The following is a 22,877-nucleotide window of genomic DNA, read 5'->3' as shown; positions in this document are numbered from 1 at the left end:
GATAGATTTATAAGGTTATATAAATGGTAGAAAATGTGTTTAGTAATTTTTTTGAATAATAATAGACTCATAGTTACCATCACCCTTTAATGGACACTAAATATTTTACAGAGAGAACGTAACTCCCTGATATTGGCATCTGCAGTATTTTAATTCTTACAAAAATATATTTTTAAAGATGTTGTGTGCCTCAACTGATACTAACGTTCAGGAGGTTGTTACTTCAAAATGTTGATGTGCCATCTGCTCTACTGTAACCTTTTGTGTGTCAGTGAGTTGTGTTCCAAACTTAAATCAGTTTGGGAACAGCACATTTTCCTTAAGATGTGAGGCAGGCCATGATAACTTGATCCCTAAGGCAACCCACTTAGAAGCCTGTTTGACCTGTCATGTACCAGATAGACTATTGCAGTTACACTCAACCATCCCTTCTTATGTGTTTCTGTGGGAAGATAATTTCTGTGTTCCTGTTTATGATGCTGAGCTCTTTGCATCTCATCAACATAATGAGATACCATTCTGATTTACCAGGATTTTGGCTTAGGGTCGGACATTGAGCTTGGGTTATTTCTTCTCAGCACTGGTACCTTGTTAATTTTCATTATGTATACAGATTTTACCCTGTTTATTAATGAGCCCCCTAGTTTTCTGACAAAGGGGGAATCTGTTTTCTTTTCTGTAAGTATGCATGGTTTTGTTGTTGATTTTACAAGGCAGGGGTCTCTAAGTCAGAGATTGACTGTGGTTTCAGATCGAAGCATTTATATCCTTTAGACTTGACCAGCTAGAACAAACTCTATCTGGATTATTCATGTTTGCAGTCCACAAATAGGCATTGCATGCCCACTGTGTGCCAGGCATTCTTCTAAATGCTGAGGATTCCACAGGGATACAGTGCTAACAAAGAGCCCTGCTCTCCTGTTACTCCCTGGTAACAAGTGCTTTTGAGAAAGGAAGATACAGGTGCTGGGGTTGGGAGGGTATGCAGTAGGGTAGTCAGGGAAGTCTGCTGAGACAGTTAAAGTTGAACAAAAATGGAAGGAGGTGAGGAAGCAAGCAGTGCCACCACCTGAAAGGAGACTATTCTAGCTGATGAAACGGCTGTGCAAAGGCCCTGACATGGGAGCCTGACTGGTGCATTCAGGGAACCCCAAGAAAAGCAGTGAGGAGCAGAGCAAGTGAAAGGGAAAGTGGTCAGAGAGATAATAGGTAGGAATACCAAGATTTGTAGACTTCGGAGTTTTATTGTAAGTGAGATGGGAAACTACTGATGGATTGTGACCTGATCTGGCTTATAATGTTTGAAGGATCACTCTGGCTGCTGTATGGAGAATGGACTGCAGGGGGCAAGGGCAGAAGTTGGGAGAGTGCTGTCATAATCCAGATGAGAGATGGACCAGGGGAGTAGTAGTTGTGGTGTTGAGAGGGGAACTCTGGCTGCTGTATGGAGAATGGACTGCAGGGGGCAAGGGCAGAAGTTGGGAGACTGCTGTCATAATCCAGATGAGAGATGGACCAGGGGAGTAGTAGTTGTGGTGTTGAGAGGGGATCAGTAGTTAGCCGATGGGATTTCTTTACTGATTGAAGTGGGATGTGAGAGAGAGAAGTCAAGGATGACTTCAGGGTTTTCAGACTGAGCCTGAAGGATGTAGTTGCTGTTTACTGACAAGGGGAAGAATTTGGACACTACCCAAGGGGGTGGGATCTAGCATTTCAGTTTGGGATTTTTTTTTTTTTAATTTTTTTTTTAGTTTAGCAAACTTAACAGGAACAGCACAGAAGACAGACAGCATTAAAAACATGTACTTGCATGTAGGACAACTCAGTTAGAAAAGTATAGTGAATGGATGGAATCTACTTATGACAAAAATGCTACAAACACCATTTAGTTGCCATCAATAAGACATTTCCTTGTTTTAAAACAATCCAAATGTTAGCATTGTCCAGAAAAATTTAAGAGGTTTATTTATAATTGTTATAAAGTTGAACTGCTGAAACTTGTTCACTGAAACATTTTGACTTGCATTAATGCTTTACATCCCCACATTTATATTAAAAATTTACACACAAATGGAAAAACTGCCAATACCTGATTTCCATCCCCTATTTTTCCATTTGGAATCAAATACTTAAGGACCCTCTGACCCCATGGATAAAAAATATCTAATGTTCAGGACTACAGTTTGGGATATTTTAAACTTGAGATGCCTGTTAAGACATCCAGATGGAGCTTTCCAAAGGATGTGGTCCAAACTGGAGGCGAACCTTTGAGAGTTCTTAGTACATATGAAAGTCCCGAGGTGAATAAGATCACCCTAGGGAGGAAGTGAAGGGGAGGAGCAAGAAGCACCGAGGACTGAGCCCTGAGCCCCGTCACTGAGGTCTTACTTTTCTCTGGAGCATCCTCAGGAATATTTCATTCTGACTGTGTTGTTGATACTGTTTAATTCTCTCAGGATGGAAAATTTATTACTGGTAAATATGTAAATATAGCGTTGTGTCTAGATATAAAGTTTTGCATCATGGTGCATAAACTAAGGGCCTCTAGTACAAACACTTTGCTATAATAGGAGCATTAAGTCAATGGGGATGATTTATGTGGAACTGATTTTCCCAACTCCCTCTCTTTCAGTATCCATGAATTTTTGGCCACATGCCAAGATTATCCATATGTTATGGCAGACAGTTTATTGGATGTTTTAACAAAAGGAGGGCATTCTAGGACCCTACAAGAGTTGGAAATGGTAAGAATGCTGGTAAAGACACGGGGTAATTTATTATTGGCTCTTATGCATTAGTCACTCAGTGTTTTGAAACCATGGGATTAACCAGTATGTCAGCTGAACTCCGTTCCCCTGAAAAGACAGCCCAGCCTGGGTGGAGGCCATGGGTGGAGGACAATGAACGGAAAGGAGTAACTCAGCTCCCAGTATTTGTGAGGGCTGGAGCATTGCCATTATCTCCTCATCTTGGGAATACAGGATTCAAAAATGGGTTTTACAACTCAGAAGTCAGTGGCTGCTACATACCCTAACAAGAAAAGGAAAGTCTTGCTCACTGACTTGAAACTAAGTTGGGTAAAGTGGTGACGAATGTTCTTTTCCTTATTATGCGGTAATAGCACAGTGGTGGGAGCTCAAGTTAAAAAGTAAAAAGCTTCCTCATTGCTATCTTTTTTATCTCCAGCTGGAGATAGTTCACAATCTTGAAAAATTCAGAGTCCGCTCAAAGATAGGAACCAGAAAATGTTCCTAACGCAGAGGGGAGTTGATCTTCAGAATGTTCTTGTCAGTATAGTTAGAGGAATCCTGTATCGCTTAGAAGTCATAACTCTTAATAGTGGCTGTGACTGTAATGCTATGTCCCCTGCCCACAACTGCACATATGGTTATTGTTCCTTGGGTGACCTGTCAACAAAGCTGAGGTTAGTACCTCAGTCAAGACAGGCTCAGTGACAACTGCTCTAAAATCCTAGCACATGAACTGCTTTCTTGACATGACCTAAAAACTATTAAACTTTACATCAATTCAAAAATATGTTTTTATTATGTCCTTCCCATCAATTGATCTGAAGTAACTAATAGTCTAATAAAATTGGATATTTTTCAATTGGTGGATATGGCAGTATATTTCAAAATGTAAAGTTTCTCTGCCCTGTCATCCAGCAGTTCCTCTTCTCAGAATTTATCCTAGAAAACAGAAGAGTTATATATAAGGATACGTTGTTTATAATTTTTAGAAATTGGTTAAATAATTCACAAAACAACTTGGAAAGAAAGGTGGTGATCGATGTCCATGATGCATTTGTCTGTTGTCTGTTTATGCATTCTGTCTCTGAAGAATAGGGTTATGGGAAGCTGTCCCACTCTCTGTAGCATTTGAATATTTTACAGTAGTCCTCTGCTGTCTGAGAATATTGCTCTGTTAGTGAAGAGCAACCCCTAAGGTTCCTTCCTGTCTTCTTCTTGTCAGAGATTTACCTGTTGTTGAAAACAGACTCCACTTGTTTTTTTTATTACCAAATACGTTCTTTAACATGTGTATAGCTTTTGATCAAGCAGGGAAATATCTCAACATCCAGAAATAAGTACCCCAACTCACAAAACACTCTTAAAATGCTAATAATTATACTCATTTTGGCTTTGAAAATTATATTCCAGTAGTTTATATTCTAATTCATTTTCTCTTGCCATGAAACTTTTGACAGTTCTCTATTTTCCTTGATATTTGCCTTTACATGTATGTTTTCATATCAAGTTGTTTTTCTTTACCCTTATAGTCATCACCTGAAGACGAAAGCCAGACTAGGACACTTGACACAGCAAAAGAAATGGAGGTGATTATATTTTATTCTTTACAAAATATATTTAAATGGAGAATAAGCTAAAAGGCCTAAATGATAACAGTCTATTTAGTATCATATGCAATAAAAGAACTTTTTTTTGCCGATGGGGAGCTTAGTGGTAGCTGGTGCAGTAGACACATATGTAAATGAGATAGCCAAAACCAGTTACCATACAGTGCGAATACAGGGGTTGTGGTCACCAGGTTGGAGAAACTCATGCTTGGGTAGCTGAGGACATCCTCACAGAGGCAATACTGTCTGAACTGGGGCTGGAAGGCTGAATAGGCATTCTCCGAGCAGGCAGGGCCAGGTGTCTGATGTGGGCAGAACTGTGATGTGTATGTAATAACATTGATAGAGCGGAGAGAGCAAGGCACGTGTGCCTCCAGCTCAGAAAGCTGGTGGCCAAGGGGCCCTGAGGAGAGGAAGAATGGGGAGGCTGTGTGGGTAAGGGCCCAGTGACAGTCTTCTGTGCAGGGCTAAGAAGTTGAGATTTTATCTTGTAAGATAGAATATGATAAATGTGGAGGGGTGAGGGAACAGTGAAAATCTAAAGGACTTGTCTAAACAAAAAAATGGCTAGCATACCAATATGAAGGAAGAGAATAAGGATTTGGAAAGTACAGTAGAAGGAAAGTGGACATGACCTGGTGCATGAGGTAGGCAATAGAAGGATTAGCTCATCTAGGAAGTACAGGAAAAGGAGCACACCTTTGACAGGGAAAGAAGTTACATTCGGTTTCAGATGTGGTGAGTGGGATTTGGGACACTGTTGGAGGTATAGGCCGGGAATTCCAAAATCTGGGCTGTAGTTGTTGATAAAGTGCATGAGGCTGTTCAGGGAGAACATGTGGACTGGGGAAAGGTTGAAGGACAGACCTTGAAGAAGACCCATAGTTAAGGTAGGAACGGTAATAAGCAGGAGGAGAAACGGTTCAGCAATGTCAGATACTGCGTAGAAGCCCAGTAAGAGGAGATTGGTAAGTATCACATGTAACTTTGATCAGAGCAAGTTCACTAAAATGCTGGGGCAAAAGGTAGACTTTAGTGAGTTAAATGAGTGGAGGGAAACTGGCCTAAAGGGATGCTTAAGACTGGAGAGACACAGCCCTTCAACTGAGGAAAGAAAAATTGAGAAGTGAGATCAAGTAAAGATAGAGATGTAGATGGTAGTTATACAACCGTGTTGTTTTCAAGGAAAGAGGAGCTGAGCAAGGTCATGTGTTTAGTGAGGGGCAAGATAGAAAGAAATCTTGAGGATAGTATAGGAAGCTGAATATGAAATGACTATTGAGTAGAGTTGTGAAGGTCCAGCTGAAATGGCAAATCATAAATACACAGCATGCCAAGTAATGCCACGTTGCACAATTACATGGTTTTTCTCCACCACCTATTTTTAGTCCTTATGTAGGTAGAGAAATCAAGTGTTCAGACAAATTGCTCAGGGAGCTCCAGGATGCCCAGAACGAGCGTCTGAGCACCAGACCCCCTCCAAATATGATCTGTCTCTTGGGTCCCTCGTACAGAGAAATGCATCTCGGTGTGTAGCACGTCTGTAAGAGAAGAGTCAGGGGCTGCTTACAGGAAAAAACTTCTGAATAATGATACCACTTTAAAGTAACACTGAAATGAATACCTTGGACAGTTTTTTGCATTCATACATTTACTGTTGATTTTTTTAAAAAATTATCTTAAAAGGGCCACTTTTTAATACCTGAACTATTTTTTTTTCTTTCTAGCTGAACAAGTGACCAATAATCTTAAAGAACTTGCACAGCAAGTAACTCCAGGTGACATTGTAAGCATGTATGGAATTCGAAAAGCAATGGGGATTTCCATTCCTTCCCCCATCGTAGAAAACAACTTTGTAGATTTAACAGAAGGTACGTGTCCTATTTATCCAGGAGAGTGGAAGGCTCCTGTGAGTCAAAGGATATCAGTCCTCTCCCTTCAGATGACATTTGAAAGGTTCTGTCTCTGTTTTTAACATAGAAGACTACCTTTGGTTTTCTTTCTATCATCTTATCTGAAGAACTAAAAGATTTCACACATTTTCCACAAAAGCTACAATGTTAACCTAATAATGTATGTAGTCTTTAACCTTGAATGTGGTAAAGAAGGGCTGTCAACAGTTACTCTTCTGGATGCTAGCTTTACTTTCACTTCCTTTTTTTAAAGTCAGTAAAAGGGGAAAAAAGTGCTGAGTGAAGTGCTGTCTTTCTTTCAGATTTTGAAGAACCTAAAAAGACTGATATTGCTGAATGTGGACCTGGTGGGATTTGAAGCTAACTGGTATTTGATTATATATTATTTACATATTTTTTTCATTCTTAACTTAGAAATGCTTTTCAGAAGATATTAAATATTTGTAAATTGTGTTTTTAATTAAACTTTGGAACAATTAATTTTAATGTTCCAGAGATTGGACTTCTTTATTAGGTAATAAAGCTGAACGGGGGACTCTGAGTGTTATGCATATCAACTAAGTTACCCCTGGACCTTTCCCTGGGGCTGAATCTGAGGATGAAGAGATAGAGAGCAAGCTCAGAAAATAAAACAGCATTTTCTTTGATTGTTCATTAAAAGAAGCAAATCCCCCAAATAATTTAAATCCCTCATTTTTAGTACTCCCCATTAAAGAAACTATAACGGAATAATTCCTCTTATCAGATCTCATCTTGATGATTTATTCAAAAAGTGCTCATGTTTATCCCTGTGTCTCCCAGACAGAATCATAATTAAACTTTTTAAAAATAGCCCCACCCAGTGACGTTTCCATTGTTATACCATAAAAACAAAATACACTTTAAAATAATTTTAGAATTTACAAGTATGGTTCTGCCCTTTAACCACCTGATGAGAATGATGTCCTGTGTACAGTAATTAGGTGCCTCCCCAACTCACATACCCCCACACCCAAAAAGCACACTAAGAATTTTATATGACTGGTGCTTTTTGTTTGTTTTTCCATTTTTTTAGAGAGTTATTTGGAACTATAGCAAAGGGATAAGTCAAATAAGATAAATCATCCTTATACACTTTAAAATAATTTTAGAATTTACAAGTATGGTTCTGCCCTTTAACCGCCTGATGAGAATGATGTCCTGTGTACAGTAATTAGGTGCCTCCCCAACTCACATACCCCCACACCCAAAAAGCACACTAAGAATTTTATAGCACTATAACATGACTGGTGCTTTTTGTTTGTTTTTCCATTTTTTAGAGAGTTATTTGGAACTATAGCAAAGGGATAAGTCAAATAAGATAAATCATCCTTGAATACGTCAGGGAATTACTGAGCTTAAATGTAAGTTTAGGTTTCTGTTTCTCAGAGATCACCTAGGCCTCAGCCATGCCCTGTGAACCAGTAATACTCATCTACTTTTACCTGAAATACAGAGGTCAAATGTCCAAGCAATTTACTTAAGGAGGAGACATGAGACAGGTGGTCCCCTTCTATAACCAGTCACTAGGCTAAGATGAATGATTTTTTTCCTGAATCTGGTTCAGTATATATAACCTGTTTAAGACCCTTATGCAGAGCCCTTCTGTAAAATACCCAGGTAGGAAGGCATTTTATTTTCTTGATTTAGAAAATTAACATTCAACAAGAACAAGTAGGGTGAAAAAATTAGTTCTCTCTAGAAGCTTAAGGATGACCTAATCTTTTAAAAATTTACTTAAAACTTTATGTTTTATTTCACATTTGTTTTTATCAAGTCTTTTTAGAGTCTAATTTTAATCTCTCAAATATAATTTAGTCAGTAACCAGTTCTTAAACTTTAGTTCTACTTAACTAAAATAAGCTCCTTAAAACCAAGAAGATATTTAAATTCAAAACACCTTAGCACATTCAGGTTTTCCAAAATGCAAATTTAATGTATAATAAGCGGCTAAACACTGGTACTTCGTAAAAATGAAACATAACATTTTGAAACAAATGTTACGGATCTATAAATATTCAATATACAGAATAAAACCAAGTTATTTGCATGTTCCTTCTCAAAGCATATTTCTGTACATTGAGTTATTATATATACAAAGTATACAGTTGTTGATAATCTTTTCTGTTAGAAAATTTCCTTGAGTAAACCAGAAAATTTCAGGTGTTATTTTTGCTAGTCAGTGAGGCTGCCTTAGTAGAAATTTTAAGCAAGTCCTTGACCTGTAGAGAAGGTCATTGTTAGAAAAGATACCTGTTCCTGTCATAAAACAAAATGACACCTGTGAAGAAATTACCTGATAATTTGGAAACAGATTTATAAAAATAACTGCAAGTGATTTTTATAGTCAGTTACACACTATGACCTGAATGTTGAAAACTAAAAACTTAACAAAATATTCTTATCTGAGCATAGTGCTTTAATTATTTTTAAAACTCCCAACTGGGATTTCTGTTGCCAAAGAAAAAAACGAAATTTGAATGTTGTAAGAAATATGTCGGCCTCAGAGAGGCACAGTGCACTGATGTGTCCACATTATGTCAGCAACAGAAACCTTCCTGACTGCCCAGGAGAGCCCTCACTGGGCAGCCCTGGTCACTACTAGATTTCAAGAGCACACATTTCAGTGCTGTACTCACCTGAAACCAGGCCTTTGTGTGAAAAGGTGCTATGTAAAAAGGCAATTTAAGCAAGACTTATTTCCCTTGTCAATGTTTTTGCCATAAAATTCCTTATATAGCAAGTTGTTGTAATGTATTCGTACTGATTCCAATTACATGCAACACATCAGAGCTGTCACTAGCCTGCCCCAATTAGAATAAGCCCCCTTCCTCAGGCTGATAAAGCCCTGTAGCAAGACATAGCAGAAGCAGACAGGTTCCGCTTCGGTCCCCTCCACCCGCCTTGGCTGTCTACAGCTCTACTCTGCAACTAGGATGGCAGCTCATCCCAGGACCCGGTTGGTCACAAACAAACCTGGCTTAGTCTGCAACCAGGCTGTCTGCAACCCTGTAAAGTCTTTTAAAGGCAAGGCTCCTGTATGCAGAATTTTCTGAGTAACTTCAGGGGGTACATGGACGACTTCTAGCTAAGAATCCCTGCTATATAGTGAAATTCAGTTGCATTAGAAATCCTGGGGATCCTCTGGTTATGAGGCAGTGAGGTCATTTCAAAAAAGGAACAGGCAGCTTGGTTGTTTCTCACCTTGAAACTGTTAGGTCGACTACTGTCACTTCCTTCTGGAATTGGAGCTTGACAAGACACCGTCTCACAAAACTGGCTTCCTGCCTTGGCTCATTGGGGTTCAGAACAAGAACATCTAGCACTGTGAGAGAGCTGGATTCTCAGATATGGGAACCTCTACACGTGCTTATGCTGAAAGATCTGGCATCTAGTTTTGAAGCTCTCCAGAGTTAGCTATGTCCAAGTTCTCTCTATACAGACTCCATTCCTTCCCAGTTTAAAAAAAAAAAAGACATAGTTGAAGATTGCAAGGGAGAGCTCAAAACTGCATGAGTTGTCAGGAAAGAGCTAAAAGGTTGTACCTTATTTTTTGGGCTTTCAGTTTATTGAGCCTAACCCCAGAATGCTTGCATCAAGCCTGATTTAAAGCCAGGGCTACACTGCTCCCTGCCTTCTTGCTGTGAGCCATATTCCTCAGAACACTCCCTGCAGCCAGGCTAATCCTATGAGCTGACACTGGACAGTAGCCCTGCTTATGTGTCAGTGGTTCAAAATGTCTAGCCTCTAAGACATCATTAAAAAGGACAAAACGCCCATTAATAATGTGTTCATTTAAAACAAACATTGCCAGAGATGGCAAGAAGTAACAAGTGTCAATTATGGTTTTTTTCTCTCTACTGTTTGAAAACATTTACAGATGTAAAACACCCTTTTCACCTCTGTTTGCTAGAAATGCCTGTGTGAGAAACACTGAATCCCAAGGCCAGGCCCGCTATGGAGAAGGGTATCTCCAGCCAAGGCTAGACAACTTGTGTTAGTCCTCCTTTGTACCTAGACAAAAATAAATCTCCCTTGTGAATGCTCACAGGCCATGGAGGTGGACGTTTGTTTTGGTCATGCTATAAGATCGCCTCCACAGCATCTTGGGAACAAAGGTCTCAAACTCACAAATATAGTTGTCATACCAGTGATCCTTTTCCAGCTGACCTGGAAACCTTACAGAGCGACAGTACAGAGGTTCTGGCTACCACTGCATCTTAGACTCAGTGGTCCCTTCAAGCAGCATCTGGCACACGTGTCCAAGAAGTCCTCTAGCACAAGTCCAAGGAAGCCATACAGCCATCTTCCATGGATACGCCCCTAAAATGCATTTGCGACTGGCACAGGACTGAGCCCTCTCCTTGGCTTACTTCAGGGAAGGAAATTGGCTTCCCAGCATGTTCTGAGTCCACCAGAAGCCCTCAGTTCAGCCCCAACCCTTGAAACTTGGCAGTGTCTGTACAGACAAAGTACGTCCTCAGTTCGCCTTTGCCTTTGACATTAATCAGTCCACGGCATTCACAAGAATACCCTAGTCCCTGGAGGATGGTACAGGTCTCTTCAGTAACCTGAAAAGGAAAAGAAAACTAAGTCTTCAGAAGAAGGAAGCAAACCTGCTGTGGTAGGGACAGAAATTGGCCAGTGAGCAGCGTAGGTGTCTGCTTTCAACTGTTTGACAGGTAGACGCACACAGCTGAATGGTGGTACAGCCAGGTCTGAGGCCCAGGACCCCTCACCTCTGGGGACCTTCTTTCCCCTTTGGTCACATGCTTCCCTGATGCGTTTTTACCTGGATTTTCCCAAGTTCTCCAGTGCTCTCCATGCGGCTGGCAACATTGACCGTGTTTCCCCAGATGTCATACTGAGGTTTTCGTGCCCCAATCACTCCAGCTATCACAGGCCCATGATTTATGCCTAAAGATCATAGAGGCAAAGCCTCAGGCTTCTGCCCTTAGGGGAGATCATAGAATCCATCCCCCAACCACAGAAGGCAGTAACAAAACTAAAATGAAAGTTAGGTTGGGACTGCTTCCTAAATTCTGCACAGGAGATTATACTTGGAATGTAACAGAGGCGTTCCCTGGCCAGTTCTTCAGACTTTCCAATACTCAAGAAGGCTGGATTTGATGTTAACACTTTTCTACTATCTGCTAATATCCCTTTTAACAAAATAGGCTTTGAGCACCGACCCTTTGACGAGTTAAGTTTAATAACTTTGCTTTGTTCTCTGTGTTTTAAGGTCACCTATGTATAGATGGTGGTTTTGGTTCTCCATCTTCTGTAGTGATATATTCTTTCTTGCTTAAAACTTTCAAAATAACTATGTAAGTGGTATGGAAGGAGGTGAGAATAATTATCCAACCACTGGGCTTGTGGGATCAGAGAGGGCTTTCTAAAACTTTTCATGCAGATGGCTTCACCACACAGACCGAGCGTGGCTTGTCTGGAGGCACGGTCTGCACGTCCCTCCCCATAGATCCTAGGCCTGGCCATCCTGCCCAGGCCCTCACCGACTCGGAGGCGGAAGGAGTTGAAGGAGTGCCTGTTGATGCCGTCCAGCTTGCTCATCAGGGCGATACTGAACTCCACCATGACACCGATGTGGGCGTGCTGCCGCTCCAGGTCCTGCAGGACAGCCCAGCGCACCCTGACCTGGTGGGCACTGGCACACCAGCATCAGTGTGGTTCCTGTGCAGAGAGGCTTCTCCACGGGGCTGCCCTGCTCCCAGGAGGGCACCTATCCCTCCCCTCAAAAAGTCTCCAGGCTGAGTCTTACAAGAGCCTTTGCCCCTCCCTTGCAGGACAGGATAGGGAGGCATCCCCTTTAAGAATGGTGACAGGTTTGGGGTCGGTTGGATTTCCCCTCAGGTGGGGCATGAGTACCTGGTTCTCGTGCCCTGGGGTGACACTGAGCCCTGCAGCTGCCATGTATGTGCTGCCGATGGTCTTGATCTTTTCCACTCCACTGAACTTGGGCTTTAGCAGAAGCTGTGGAATCACAAAGAGGCAGAGTAAGGCAGGGCCGTGCCCCTCCCCAGCTGCAGCCCAGGCCTGCCGCAGATTCTGAGGAAGGGCATAGGATTCCTCCCTCCACTTGTCATGCAGCCATGTCTCGTTTGTGGCCCTTCCCATCAGAGCTCATAACTAAGTGCAAGTGGGAACATGGCCTCTGGGCACTCTCCTGCTCCTGTCATCTCAGCCTTCTCTGACATTCTCTTTTTCATCCCTTCCATTGTCTTTTTAAAGAGCAAACACACAACTCAGCATTATCTACACAGGAATGTGGATTATTTGTCCCCAGCAAAGAGTTAAGCCCAAACTGATGTCCTCTGAAACAGTCTGACAGCATGAGCTTAGCTGGAAACCAAATTATTCTACAAGGACCTAGATCTAATCTTAGCAAGCTGCCCATCACAGAGAACACGTTACAAATATTTGCTGAATAAAACAATGAAAAAGACAAATTTATGCCTTTTATACTTTTTGTAATGCATGTTGCCCCCAGGGGAGCCATGTCACATTTTTTCTTGTGGTTGAGAATACCCTTGTCTCCCCCCTGCCCTTCCCAGCAAGGTGGGAAAGCCAAGAGCTGCCATGTGCAAGGCTGGGTTGGAGGCTGTACCTCGTCAAAGTCAGCGATGATCTCGTTCAGCAGGCGCAGGCACTCGAGCCCTTCTTTGTTGACATCACACTCTGTGTAGAACACTTTGAAATCCGGCACGGATGCAAACATGACACAGACACAGTCGTAGGACTGATGGTACCAGTCCTGCATTCAGGGTAGGGAAGAAACAGGACCTATGGCCACTGAACCTCCTGCAGGGACAGGGGAAGCAGATGGTACTGGGGTGTCTCACACTGTGAGGGGCCAGGCAGGGCTGAGCAGCCGTTCCCAGTCCAGCTGTGCTGAGATCTGTCTGGGGACTGTCAGATCGTGGGGCGATTCTGAACCAGCTGGTCGGGGAGGGTCAGGCTCAGGTTGGTGTTCTGCTCTTTTGAGTGTGTAGCTGAGGTTGAGAACCCCTGGGGTAGCAGGAGGTAACCATCAGGAGACCTGGGTTCTATACTAAGAAATCACTGGACCTCAGTTTCCTTACCTAGAAAAGTCCTGCTACACAGAACTGGTGGAAATAGGTTTTAATGAGTACAGAATGTCCAGATTACAAACATCTGAACACTTGGATCCTCACAACAATCCTGCAGGTAAGTACAGTCAGCCCATTCCACAGAGGTGAAAATCAAGGCCGCGGAGAGTGAGGTGTCTTGTTCACAACCACACTTGAACCCGGTCTCTGATTCCCAGCCCATGTTCTTACAGCTAATACTACACAAGTCTGCTGGGTATATCATGAGGCCGAGACCTCAGGAGGCCAACATGGAAGGTACTTTGCAGCCACACCCCTTCACCCGTGGGACCACACACTTATACCTCAGTCTCCTCCCCACCCCAGTGACTGAGCCCCTTCCCACCACACCTCATTTAACTTGTCACCAATGAAGTGGGCAGCCACATGGGCTGGCAGGACGTTCTCCAGAAGGAGGCGGTTCACATTCTCCATAGTTTCAAACTCCTCATGCTCCTTCTTGAACTTCTTTTTCCACAAACAATCCAGGCGGCAGTAATAGTCAATCTGCAAGTGTGCTGTCCAAGGGTGAGCAGGGCAGGGCGACATGCGCACCCCAGGGCTGGCGAGCACAGCGGGAGCCCTCGGTGCTGACCCCCACCCGTGCAGCCCACCCTGTGCCCATGACTGGCAGGCATCTCCCAGTCAGTGCAGTCTGTCCCTTGTGTCCTGGGGGAGATGAGGACACTGACTTGGAGCCCCCGGACCTGGGACCAGAGCTTCTGAGGCCACCCCCACCCCAGCCCTGTTCCCTCTCCAAGTACAGCAAGGAATGCGGGGTAATTTCTAGGTCTGTACCTGTCTGGAGAGCATGAGGAGGGTGACATAAAACAGGACCAGATAGAAATAGATCATGGTTCTCAGGTCACTCCAGGAACAGCTGGGGGCACTGCTGGGTATAAAGGGAGGCTAGAGTCACTCCCAGTGCCCGCCAGCCCCCAGGGCAGGAGTGTACAGCCCAACACCCCAGTCTGCCTACATGTGCTGTGTGGCCCGTAGCGCTGTGGGGTAGATGGTACACAAGACAACTTGGGCTGTGAAGAAAACAGGGTGAGGGGAGGAGAACTGGGAGGTGGGGTGAGCTCACCCCTGAGTGACATAATCAGCCACGGCAAAAGGCCACATGGGGAGCCTGAGCAGATGGCTAGGCAGAACAAGACAACTTGGGCTGTGAAGAAAACAGGGTGAGGGGAGGAGAACTGGGAGGTGGGGTGAGCTCACCCTTGAGTGACATAATCAGCCACGGCAAAAGGCCACATGGGGAGCCTGAGCAGATGGCTAGGCAGGGAAGGGACTTGGAGATTGGCATAAGGGTTCTGAAGGGGCAAGCCAGACCCACAGCAGCAGGTTTGGTTCTGGGTCCCCAAGCTTCCAGCCTTTTAGTCTGAGGAGAACCAGGCCCCTTGCCCCCATCTACATGCACACACCACCCACCTCCGGAACCACGCACACACCACCCTTTCCAAGCCCCAGCTATCACCACCTGTCCAGGAAGAGACCAGAAACCACCACTCTCCATAGCCCTGGAGACCCAGGATGTAGCTCAAAAAGTCCCCCTCTCCACCCTAGAGTGGCCTAGAACAGAATGGCCTGGTGGCCTCCATAGGACCAAGGACTTCTCCCAGATAACCTGCAAAGAGTCACATTCCTCAGCTCCAAGTGCTGGAGACCTGGGACCTGGGCAAGTCACTGTCCCTTCTGTAAAGTGAACACTTTGCCATCTGTCAGTCCCACCCCAAAAAGTGTCCAGCCTCAGTGGGACTGTGAGTGTAAAAGTGCTTCAGTTTGAATAGGCACCAAAACAGTCACAACTGCCAGGCCACCTCCAGACGTACCCTAGGCACCCAAGCCAGGGCAATGGGGGGCCGAAGTCCTCAGCCGCACCTCCCTGACATCCGCATCCAGCCCAGCAATGACCACCAGCTGCCACTGGAAGTGCCCTGGGCTCACAGGTTGGGGGATGCTGAGGGCCTCAGCCACACACTCCCAAAGGCTACATCCAGCCAAGCCACGACTGAGCCACTGCCAGAAGCCCCTGGACTCCCTGCCAGGATGAGGGGGATGCCACGGGCCTCGACCATGCCCCCCTTTCCTCTTCCTCCCACCATATCCCCTTCCCCCTCCTCCCTCCCCCCAACCGCTCCACAACAATATTTTAGAATGTAAATAATAATTTTTTTAAAGATTTCTATTAATAATTTTTTAAAGATTTCTATTAATAATTTTTTAAAGATTTCTATTAATAATTTTTTAAAGATTTCTATTAATAATTTTTTAAAGATTTCTATTAATAATTTTTTAAAGATTTCTATTAATAATTTTTTAAAGATTTCTATTAATAATTTTTTAAAGATTTCTATTAATAATTTTTTAAAGATTTCTATTAATAATTTTTTAAAGATTTCTATTAATAATTTTTAAAGATTATTTCTATTAATAATTTTGGTGCCTCAGTTTGAATAGGCACCAAAACATGTTGGCCAAAGGTGGCACCATCAGCCACAGTGGGGACAGGCAGCAGGACCGCATCCTGGCAGTGAACTGCTTTGAGCCCTACCTGAGAGTGCCATTGGTCTCGGTGAGGTTCCCCAGGCCGAGGCCACAACAGTCCCATTGCCAGCACGGGGAGAAGTTGAAGAGCACCAGGTACGCCACCAGCGCCACGGTCAACAGCACAACCTTCAGCTCCAAGCTCATCCGCAGGAAGACGGAGCAGGCGATAAAGCCCAGGACGCAGCTGCAGGTGTAATACTGAGGAGGTGGGGGGCGTTACTGAGGGCAGCAAAGGTCACCCCACCATCTGCTGTGAGCAAGAGCATGGCTCTGGTGACCAACCCACACTGACTCCCAGGAAGCCCTTTCCACCTGGGGGGCTCAGGTGGAGCCCCCAGGGCTTCAGCACCACTCTCTGGCCTTGCTGACCTCCATTTTCAACAAAGAGCAGGCAACTATGCCCCTCACTCCCTGCCACCCACGCAGCTTAGACTAAGCACGCCCAGATGCAGGATGGAGGCCAGCCTGGCCTGTGTGGGTCCCTTTCTCCATCTCTCCTGGGAGAGGCTGGACTCAGTTCCTCCACACCCCACTGGGCTGGGCCAGGGCCCGGGGCTGCTCAGAGCCTGAGAGGAACACACTCACCGGAAGGAGCTCACACAGGGTCCTCTCTGTGCTGCTCCCAGCCACCAGGCTTGTCTCGTTGTCACCAGGCAGTTCAAGGGCTGGGAAACACGTCAGTGGCTACAAAGGAGACAGGCCCCTGTTAGGGTTGGTCCAGGGTATGGGGACTCTGGGACTTGCCGGGGCTAAGGCAGGCAGGCCTGGGACCACCAGGAGGATCAGGCCTGGCTCAGCTCTAAGCATCCAAGGGCTGGGAAACACGTCAGTGGCTACAAAGGAGACAGGCCCCTGTTAGGGTTGGTCCAGGGTATGGGGACTCTGGGACTTGCTGGGGCTAAGGCAGGCAGGCCTGGGACCACCAGGAGGATCAGGCCTGGCTCAGCTCTAAGCATGGCCCCAACAGCTGTGCCCTGACTTTCCACAGTGACCATCAGATTCATGGTACAGAGGGGACTCTGGGGAGAGAAGGTGTAAGATAAAAACACACGGATGCCACCCAGGAGTGTCAGAGGTTGACTCAGGGTGGAGATCTTAGTGAGATCAGCGTTTTCAGTGAGCCCCCGTCTCCTGGTGGTCACAGGACACTCCAAAACCCGCAGCTCTAGAGTGTCCAGGGCATGGAGGTCAGGGGAGAGGCCCTGGCTGTAGACGTGGGAGCTGGAAGGCAGGCAGGGGACAGGTGCTCCTGCAGCTGCTCTCTGCAACAGCAAGCACACCAGCACGGGCCAGAGAAGTAGGGCTCCCCACTAGCGAAGAAAAGAGTCTCGCAGAGGGTGTAGCAGGACCTCCTCAGGGGGCTGGGAAGAAGGAATGAGATATCAGGGCATCGTGGTGGCTCAAAACATCTCGTCCTTGTGAGGTGGCCACATAAGCTCTCTGGGCACCCAAAGTTCTCATTTGAAAACCGAAGGGTGAGGACCTCTCAGCCTGCAACAGGGACCCTCACAGGGCCACCCACCCAGCTCCAGAAAGGGTTATACCAGATGCAGCTTTTAAGGCAATGAGATTGTAGGATTCTGGAATCTGGAGGTTCCCAGGGTCAAAGACAGCTCCCTGCACCCAGGAAGCATGCCTGGGCAGGAGGGGTCCTGCCAGGGCCCACCTTCCTTGCCCCAGAACCAACCAGGTTGACAACAGCCACAGTGAGCAGGCTGCCAATGGTCAGGACCGCCAGGGACAGTCTCAGCAGGGGCTGCATCTCCACCCTCTCGGAGATGGTCCGCAGCATCCCCCAGGTGGAGCAGCACCTCTGTGGAGCAACAGGGGTTGAGTTACCAACAGCCAGCAGCCAGGACAGGAGGACCAGCTGAGAGCAGGCCTGGGCAGGTGGAACCCTCAGGAGAAGCCTCTAGCACACTAGCAAATTGTCCTGAAGGCAGGAGGGGCAGGCAACCATCTCCCTAACCAGAGCAAGGGGCTCAGACCTGCAAAGCTCCCCAGGAGGGTCCTGAGGGGAGTCTTAAGACAGGGAGGGAGGGAGGGGCTGTGGGCTCACAGCACAGCCGCTCAAGGCCCCCACTCACCAGGAACTCAGTGGCAAAGCACAGGCCGAGCACCAGCCCCAGCACACAGGCCACCAGCCCAAAGGACACACCCAGAGCCGCCGTCCTGGAGAGGAGGTAAAAACCCAAGTTCTGGGGGATCATCTGCCTTAGACCCCTCCCACCATCCCAGTTCTGTGGCTCACAGTCACCTCCCCCTCACCCCCGACTGTTATTCTGCACACAGCAAAGGGGATTTTTGCCAACTGTGGTCCAACTGGCCCACTAATAACACAGGAGGCCTGGCCAAAACACGAAGATCAAGGTCAACATCATGTCCCCTTCCAAGTGTATAAGAAATGAGCAATATCTTTGCAGCCTTTATACTCACGTCTAGCACACAAAAGTTATATAAAAGTGTTCCCAATTTTGTCTTTATTAAATATATCCAAAACCACAATTTTGGTCAATCCTTTGGCCTAAATGACCTTCTAGAAACCCCCCAGTAGCTGACCTCACCCCTCCTCATCCCTGTCCCCCACACCAACAGGGCCCCAGAGCCAGAAGTATGAATCTCAGTGACTCCTGATCCAGGCTATGCCACCCTGGATAAATCATTAATGCCCTGAGCCTCAGTTTCCCCATGGATAAGGGAAAGAGGTAGTGCCAAGAGTTTTTGGAATCGCCACTTCTAGAAATCCAAACGCCAAAGGCAAGGGTCACAAACTAGCATGCCTACAGGGTCACAGAGATAACAGGTGAGAGACATTAGGGCACAGGGAGGCCTGAGACAGAAGTGCTGGTGACTCCGGCAGTAGGGGCCACAACCCCAGTACAGATGCTGGGACTCCAACGGTCTAAAGCTTCTGAACTCTAACAGCCAGCCCCCGCCAGTCTGATCAGGCAGCTCCTTGCAGTTTTCTGGTGGGTGCTACCAAAGTCACCGCCCCACCCGGCCTGGACTCCAGGGGGCTTGACCATCCTCCCACCTGACTGACCTGGGCATCAGGAGGACGTGCACGAGCAGGATGCAGATGAAGATGAGGCTGGCACAGGCAAAGTCGTAGCGGGCTCGCGGGACGGGCGCCAGGCGGTACTGAGAGCAACAACGACCATAAGGAGTGGCCATGTGCAGGGCCACCTGCTCCGACCCCTTCACAGGCCCTGCCCAGCTCAAGTTAATCATCCTGAAAATAAAAACCTCACACCCCTCCTGGAGTTCTGGGTGATGTTACATTCAGTAACTTTCATTCATTTCCATTTTGCAGTTTCTTTTTTGTATTTAGAGGCAATACCTTCCTCTCCCCTCTACCCGCCCAGGTGTCTGACTTTATTTCCGAGGTCCCTGAAAAGCCCATGGTCCCAAGTCTATGGACGGGAACTAAGTCTGAGCTCCCAGGACTGCTGAGACCAGGACTGGTGATGGGTCTGTCCTCCCCCCAAACCAAGGAGTAAGACTGGGCCTGAGCCCCTGAGCTGGCAGACGGGGGGACCCCTGTACTGCCCCTGCCACACAGGCACCATCATGTGGTCACAGCCCCATGAAGGCTCCTCCTGCAGGTGAGGTGCTCCTACCGCCTGTGTGACGATAAATCACGTAACACACGTGCCCGGGACACTGCCAGACCCAGAGACACTCAATAAAAAAACAGTCATTACCATAAAAAAAAAAAAAAAAAAAAAAAAAAAAAATCATGTAGCAGCCAGGCGGGACCCTCCAATGTGATACCCAGTTTTGGGTTTTCTTGTCATTGTGAGGCTACCATGCGTTCAATGGCTCGTATCAGCCGAGGTTCCGGCATTTGACAAAGCAAAAGTCTTCCAAACCCGCATGGGGCACCTCAGGTCGAGGGCTGAGGCAGCAGGGACAAGTCAGGACTGTGCCAAGCCCCCATCCACCCCCAACAGCCAGCTGTGGACACTCCCTGCGCACGTCTGTCTCATGGGAGTGCTGGCTCCCATGGCCGTGCCCCTGCCCCACCCCAGGCCTGGGAGACCCTGCTCCTCTGCGGTGGAGGCTGCTCAGGGGGCCTCACCTCTCGCTCAAAACCCTTCTCCAGGAAGATGGACCCGAAGGTGTAGAAGTCGTCGGACTTGGAGCAGCAGGGCCTGTGGGGCGGAGGTGGGAGGCAGCGGGAGGAGGGGGAAGGGGCTACCCGGGCCCACAGCTGGAGCTTGGCCACCAGGCCTGAGGGCACAAGATGGGCCTGCCCACATGGGGATCCCCATCTGAGGGGGGCAGGGCAGAGGTTAGGGGCCTCACCTCGTGGAGCTGAGCCCCTCGATGGCTGACAGCATCTCGTCATCATACGAGTCATCCTCCGACCGCCCCTTGGGGGATGCACTCCTGGAATCAGACACCCCAGCTGCATCACCCAAGAGACCCCACATCCACTGGCCCAGAGGCAGGAGTGTAGATCAGACAACGAACCAGTGGCATTACCAGGTGCCTAACAGGGGTCCAGAGTCTCACACGGGATGGTGAAGGGATGGTGGATACCCCTGGGGCCCAGAGAGGGCAAGTGAAGGCCCAGCATCCCCCAGCTGGCCAGCAGCCCAGTGAAAGGCAGAGGGAGACCCCGACCCCTCGCGTCTGAGGCTTCTCCTGCTATACCCACAGGGTCAGCATAGAGGCCAGAGCACCCACCAACACCTCCTTCCTTCCCACCACCCCACTGACCCCACCACAGGGTGGGTGTACGACAGGAGCTTAGTCACAGCCATCCAGAAGAGCCAGGGACCAGGAAGTCTGTTTCCTAGAAACACTCTGGCCCGAGCTGCAGCAAACTCCACAGAGGTCCTGGGCTGGGCCTCACGGAGCTGTTCCCCTGGATAAAGGCTGTTCAGGGCAGCCTGCCTGGAGGAGGTGACTGGGACACGAGGAGGACGGGGTACAGCGTGACAGAGGGGAGGGGCAGTTCACATACCTGTCCGGGGTCCGGTGGCGCCGCAGGGGAATGGCCTGAAAGGGGAGGGAGGAGAGGAGACAGTTAGTCCCAGGACGCGGGGCCTGAGTCCATTGCTGCACTGGGTTTTCTAGCTGCGGCTCGCTCAGATACACGGGCAGGGTTCTGGGGACTGTCCAAGCTGCAGGCATCCTGAACTAAAGCTGAATGTGGGCTGTGGACCAAGGAGGACAGGGACATTCCCAGCCACCCTGGGGTATTCTCCAATTACCCTCCCTTCACCAAGAGCCCCAGGGGAGCAGGGCAGAGACTGTAACCATCTTCCAGATGGAAAAAGAGAGGCTCCAGGGGAAGGATGCCTTCAACATGGCCCTCCCGCCCATCCTCAGGCCCCTGATCCTAGCTCAGCTCTCTGGGCAGGAAGGGACTACCTTGGGCCTCCGGCCATTGGGGACAGGTGTCTCGCCACTGCTCACACTCTCACGGTGGTTGAGGTGCGCAAAGGGCCGCGCGGCGCCCCAGGACTCGAGGTAGCGGGTCATGCGCACCGATGCCCGCATCTTCAGGGCCGCGTCCCCCTTGGGCTTGGGGAGGTGTTGGCTAGGTGGGGGCGGCTGCTGGCTCTGTGGGCAGAGGTGGACATGGGCCGTCCCACCCCTCCCCTCTCAGCCCAGGAAGAGGCTGCACTCCCATCCTGCACTCCCCAAAACACAACACTGCCCAGAGCTCTGGGAGAAGGACAAAAAAGTTTCTCAACTTGTGGTCCCCTTGGCATGCAGGCTGCCATCGGGGACCAGCCAAGGCTGGGATGTAGGGGAGGCCCAGGCTCAGTGCCCTGTCCCTGCCCTGGGTTAGGAAAAGGCTGGTGGTCATATACCACTGTGCACAGCCCCAGACCCTTCTTTGCCTCCCCAGGGAAAGATGCAGGTTATGGTCCTAAGTCTAAGACCCCACTTGGCCCTTGAGGTTGTTTGGAACCAGACAGTTTCAGGGACCTGAACTTCCATCAGCCGCTCTCCATGGAGGCACCCTCACCACTGTGCACAGCCCCAGACCCTTCTTTGCCTCCCCAGGGAAAGATGCAGGTTACGGTCCTAAGTCTAAGACCCCACTTGGCCCTTGAGGTTCTTTGGAACCAGACAGTTTCAGGGACCTGAACTTCCATCAGCCGCTCTCCATGGAGGCACCCTGGGGAGGTGGCGCCCAGGAAAGCCACAGGCATCCTGCCTCACCCAGCCACATGTGGCCGGCACATGTTCGAACCGTCCCTTCCTGTGGGGAGCAGCTAGAAGAAGAGGGGTGCCGGCCTGCAGCTCAGAACAGAGAAACGTCCAGCCAAGGGGCCAGCCCCACCTCCCAGGGCAGCATTCTACTGAGTTCCACTTTCAGGGCCCCCAAATCACACACGGGCCCATTACTTGCCACATGCCTGCCATGGCCCAGCCCCACACCAGTGACTCAGTGGCTCAGCCAGGCCCTGAATGAGAGCCCAGCTCTGCCTCCTCCACTAATGCCACAGAGCCCAAAAGCCCCACAGGAAGGGCACACCTGGGGCCTTTCCCAGTCCGGATGGCCAGGCAGGACTGGAAGAGGGGGAGGGAAGAGAAAGACCCCCAAGGCCACCAGATGAGCTTGGGCCATCTCAAGGTCTGCTGAGTCTCCCTTCCCACCCCCCAAAACTCCTGCCCTCCAGGAGTCCCCATCTCCTCCTGGCCCCTGCTAACACCCCCAGGGACCAGCACCTACAGCCACAAACACTTGCTAAGCCACAAGCAGCAATGTTCCTGGAAACCTCTCGCCTCCTCATAGGATAAAAACATGTTAAACCCTTAGATGGGTCTATCTGCCTAAACCAAGGGGACGATGCAGAGTTTGGTCTCAGTGCGTATCCCAGGGTCTGAAGAACATGCTGGGCCCTGCAGTGAGCAACCTGGGGGCTATGGGGACACACTGCATAT

At 48.0% G+C, this 22,877-nt stretch overlaps 2 protein-coding genes across 2 annotated transcripts in view; one reads left to right on the top strand and one right to left on the bottom strand.

Moving 5' to 3' along the window:
* Positions 1–7,102, top strand: part of BRD7 (bromodomain containing 7) — a 40,371-nt gene extending 33,269 nt beyond the window's left edge. Inside the window, exons 12-17 of the mRNA XM_008578250.1 lie at positions 2,633–2,744; positions 4,280–4,336; positions 5,091–5,095; positions 5,746–5,885; positions 6,085–6,228; positions 6,573–7,102. Coding sequence (XP_008576472.1) covers positions 2,633–2,744; positions 4,280–4,336; positions 5,091–5,095; positions 5,746–5,885; positions 6,085–6,228; positions 6,573–6,628 — 514 coding nt within the window. The 3' untranslated portion in view covers positions 6,629–7,102. The remainder of the gene's footprint in view (positions 1–2,632; positions 2,745–4,279; positions 4,337–5,090; positions 5,096–5,745; positions 5,886–6,084; positions 6,229–6,572) is intronic.
* Positions 7,103–10,201: 3,099 nt separating this feature from the next.
* Positions 10,202–21,542, bottom strand: ADCY7 (adenylate cyclase 7; the record flags this gene model as incomplete). The annotated part of the gene is made up of 16 exons (XM_008578249.1): positions 10,202–10,859; positions 11,081–11,205; positions 11,802–11,916; positions 12,175–12,279; positions 12,914–13,060; positions 13,767–13,922; positions 14,214–14,307; positions 15,973–16,166; positions 16,554–16,652; positions 17,656–17,781; positions 18,056–18,140; positions 19,012–19,109; positions 20,050–20,122; positions 20,277–20,360; positions 20,941–20,975; positions 21,351–21,542. Coding segments are annotated over 16 exons (1,875 nt in total), but the record flags the coding sequence as incomplete, so codon positions are not given.
* Positions 21,543–22,877: the final 1,335 nt, after the last annotated feature.

Source organism: Galeopterus variegatus, unplaced genomic scaffold (assembly GCF_000696425.1).
Source record: "Galeopterus variegatus unplaced genomic scaffold, G_variegatus-3.0.2 Scaffold1650, whole genome shotgun sequence".
Lineage (NCBI taxonomy): Eukaryota > Metazoa > Chordata > Mammalia > Dermoptera > Cynocephalidae > Galeopterus > Galeopterus variegatus.
This window is presented reverse-complemented; position numbering and strand designations above follow the sequence as displayed.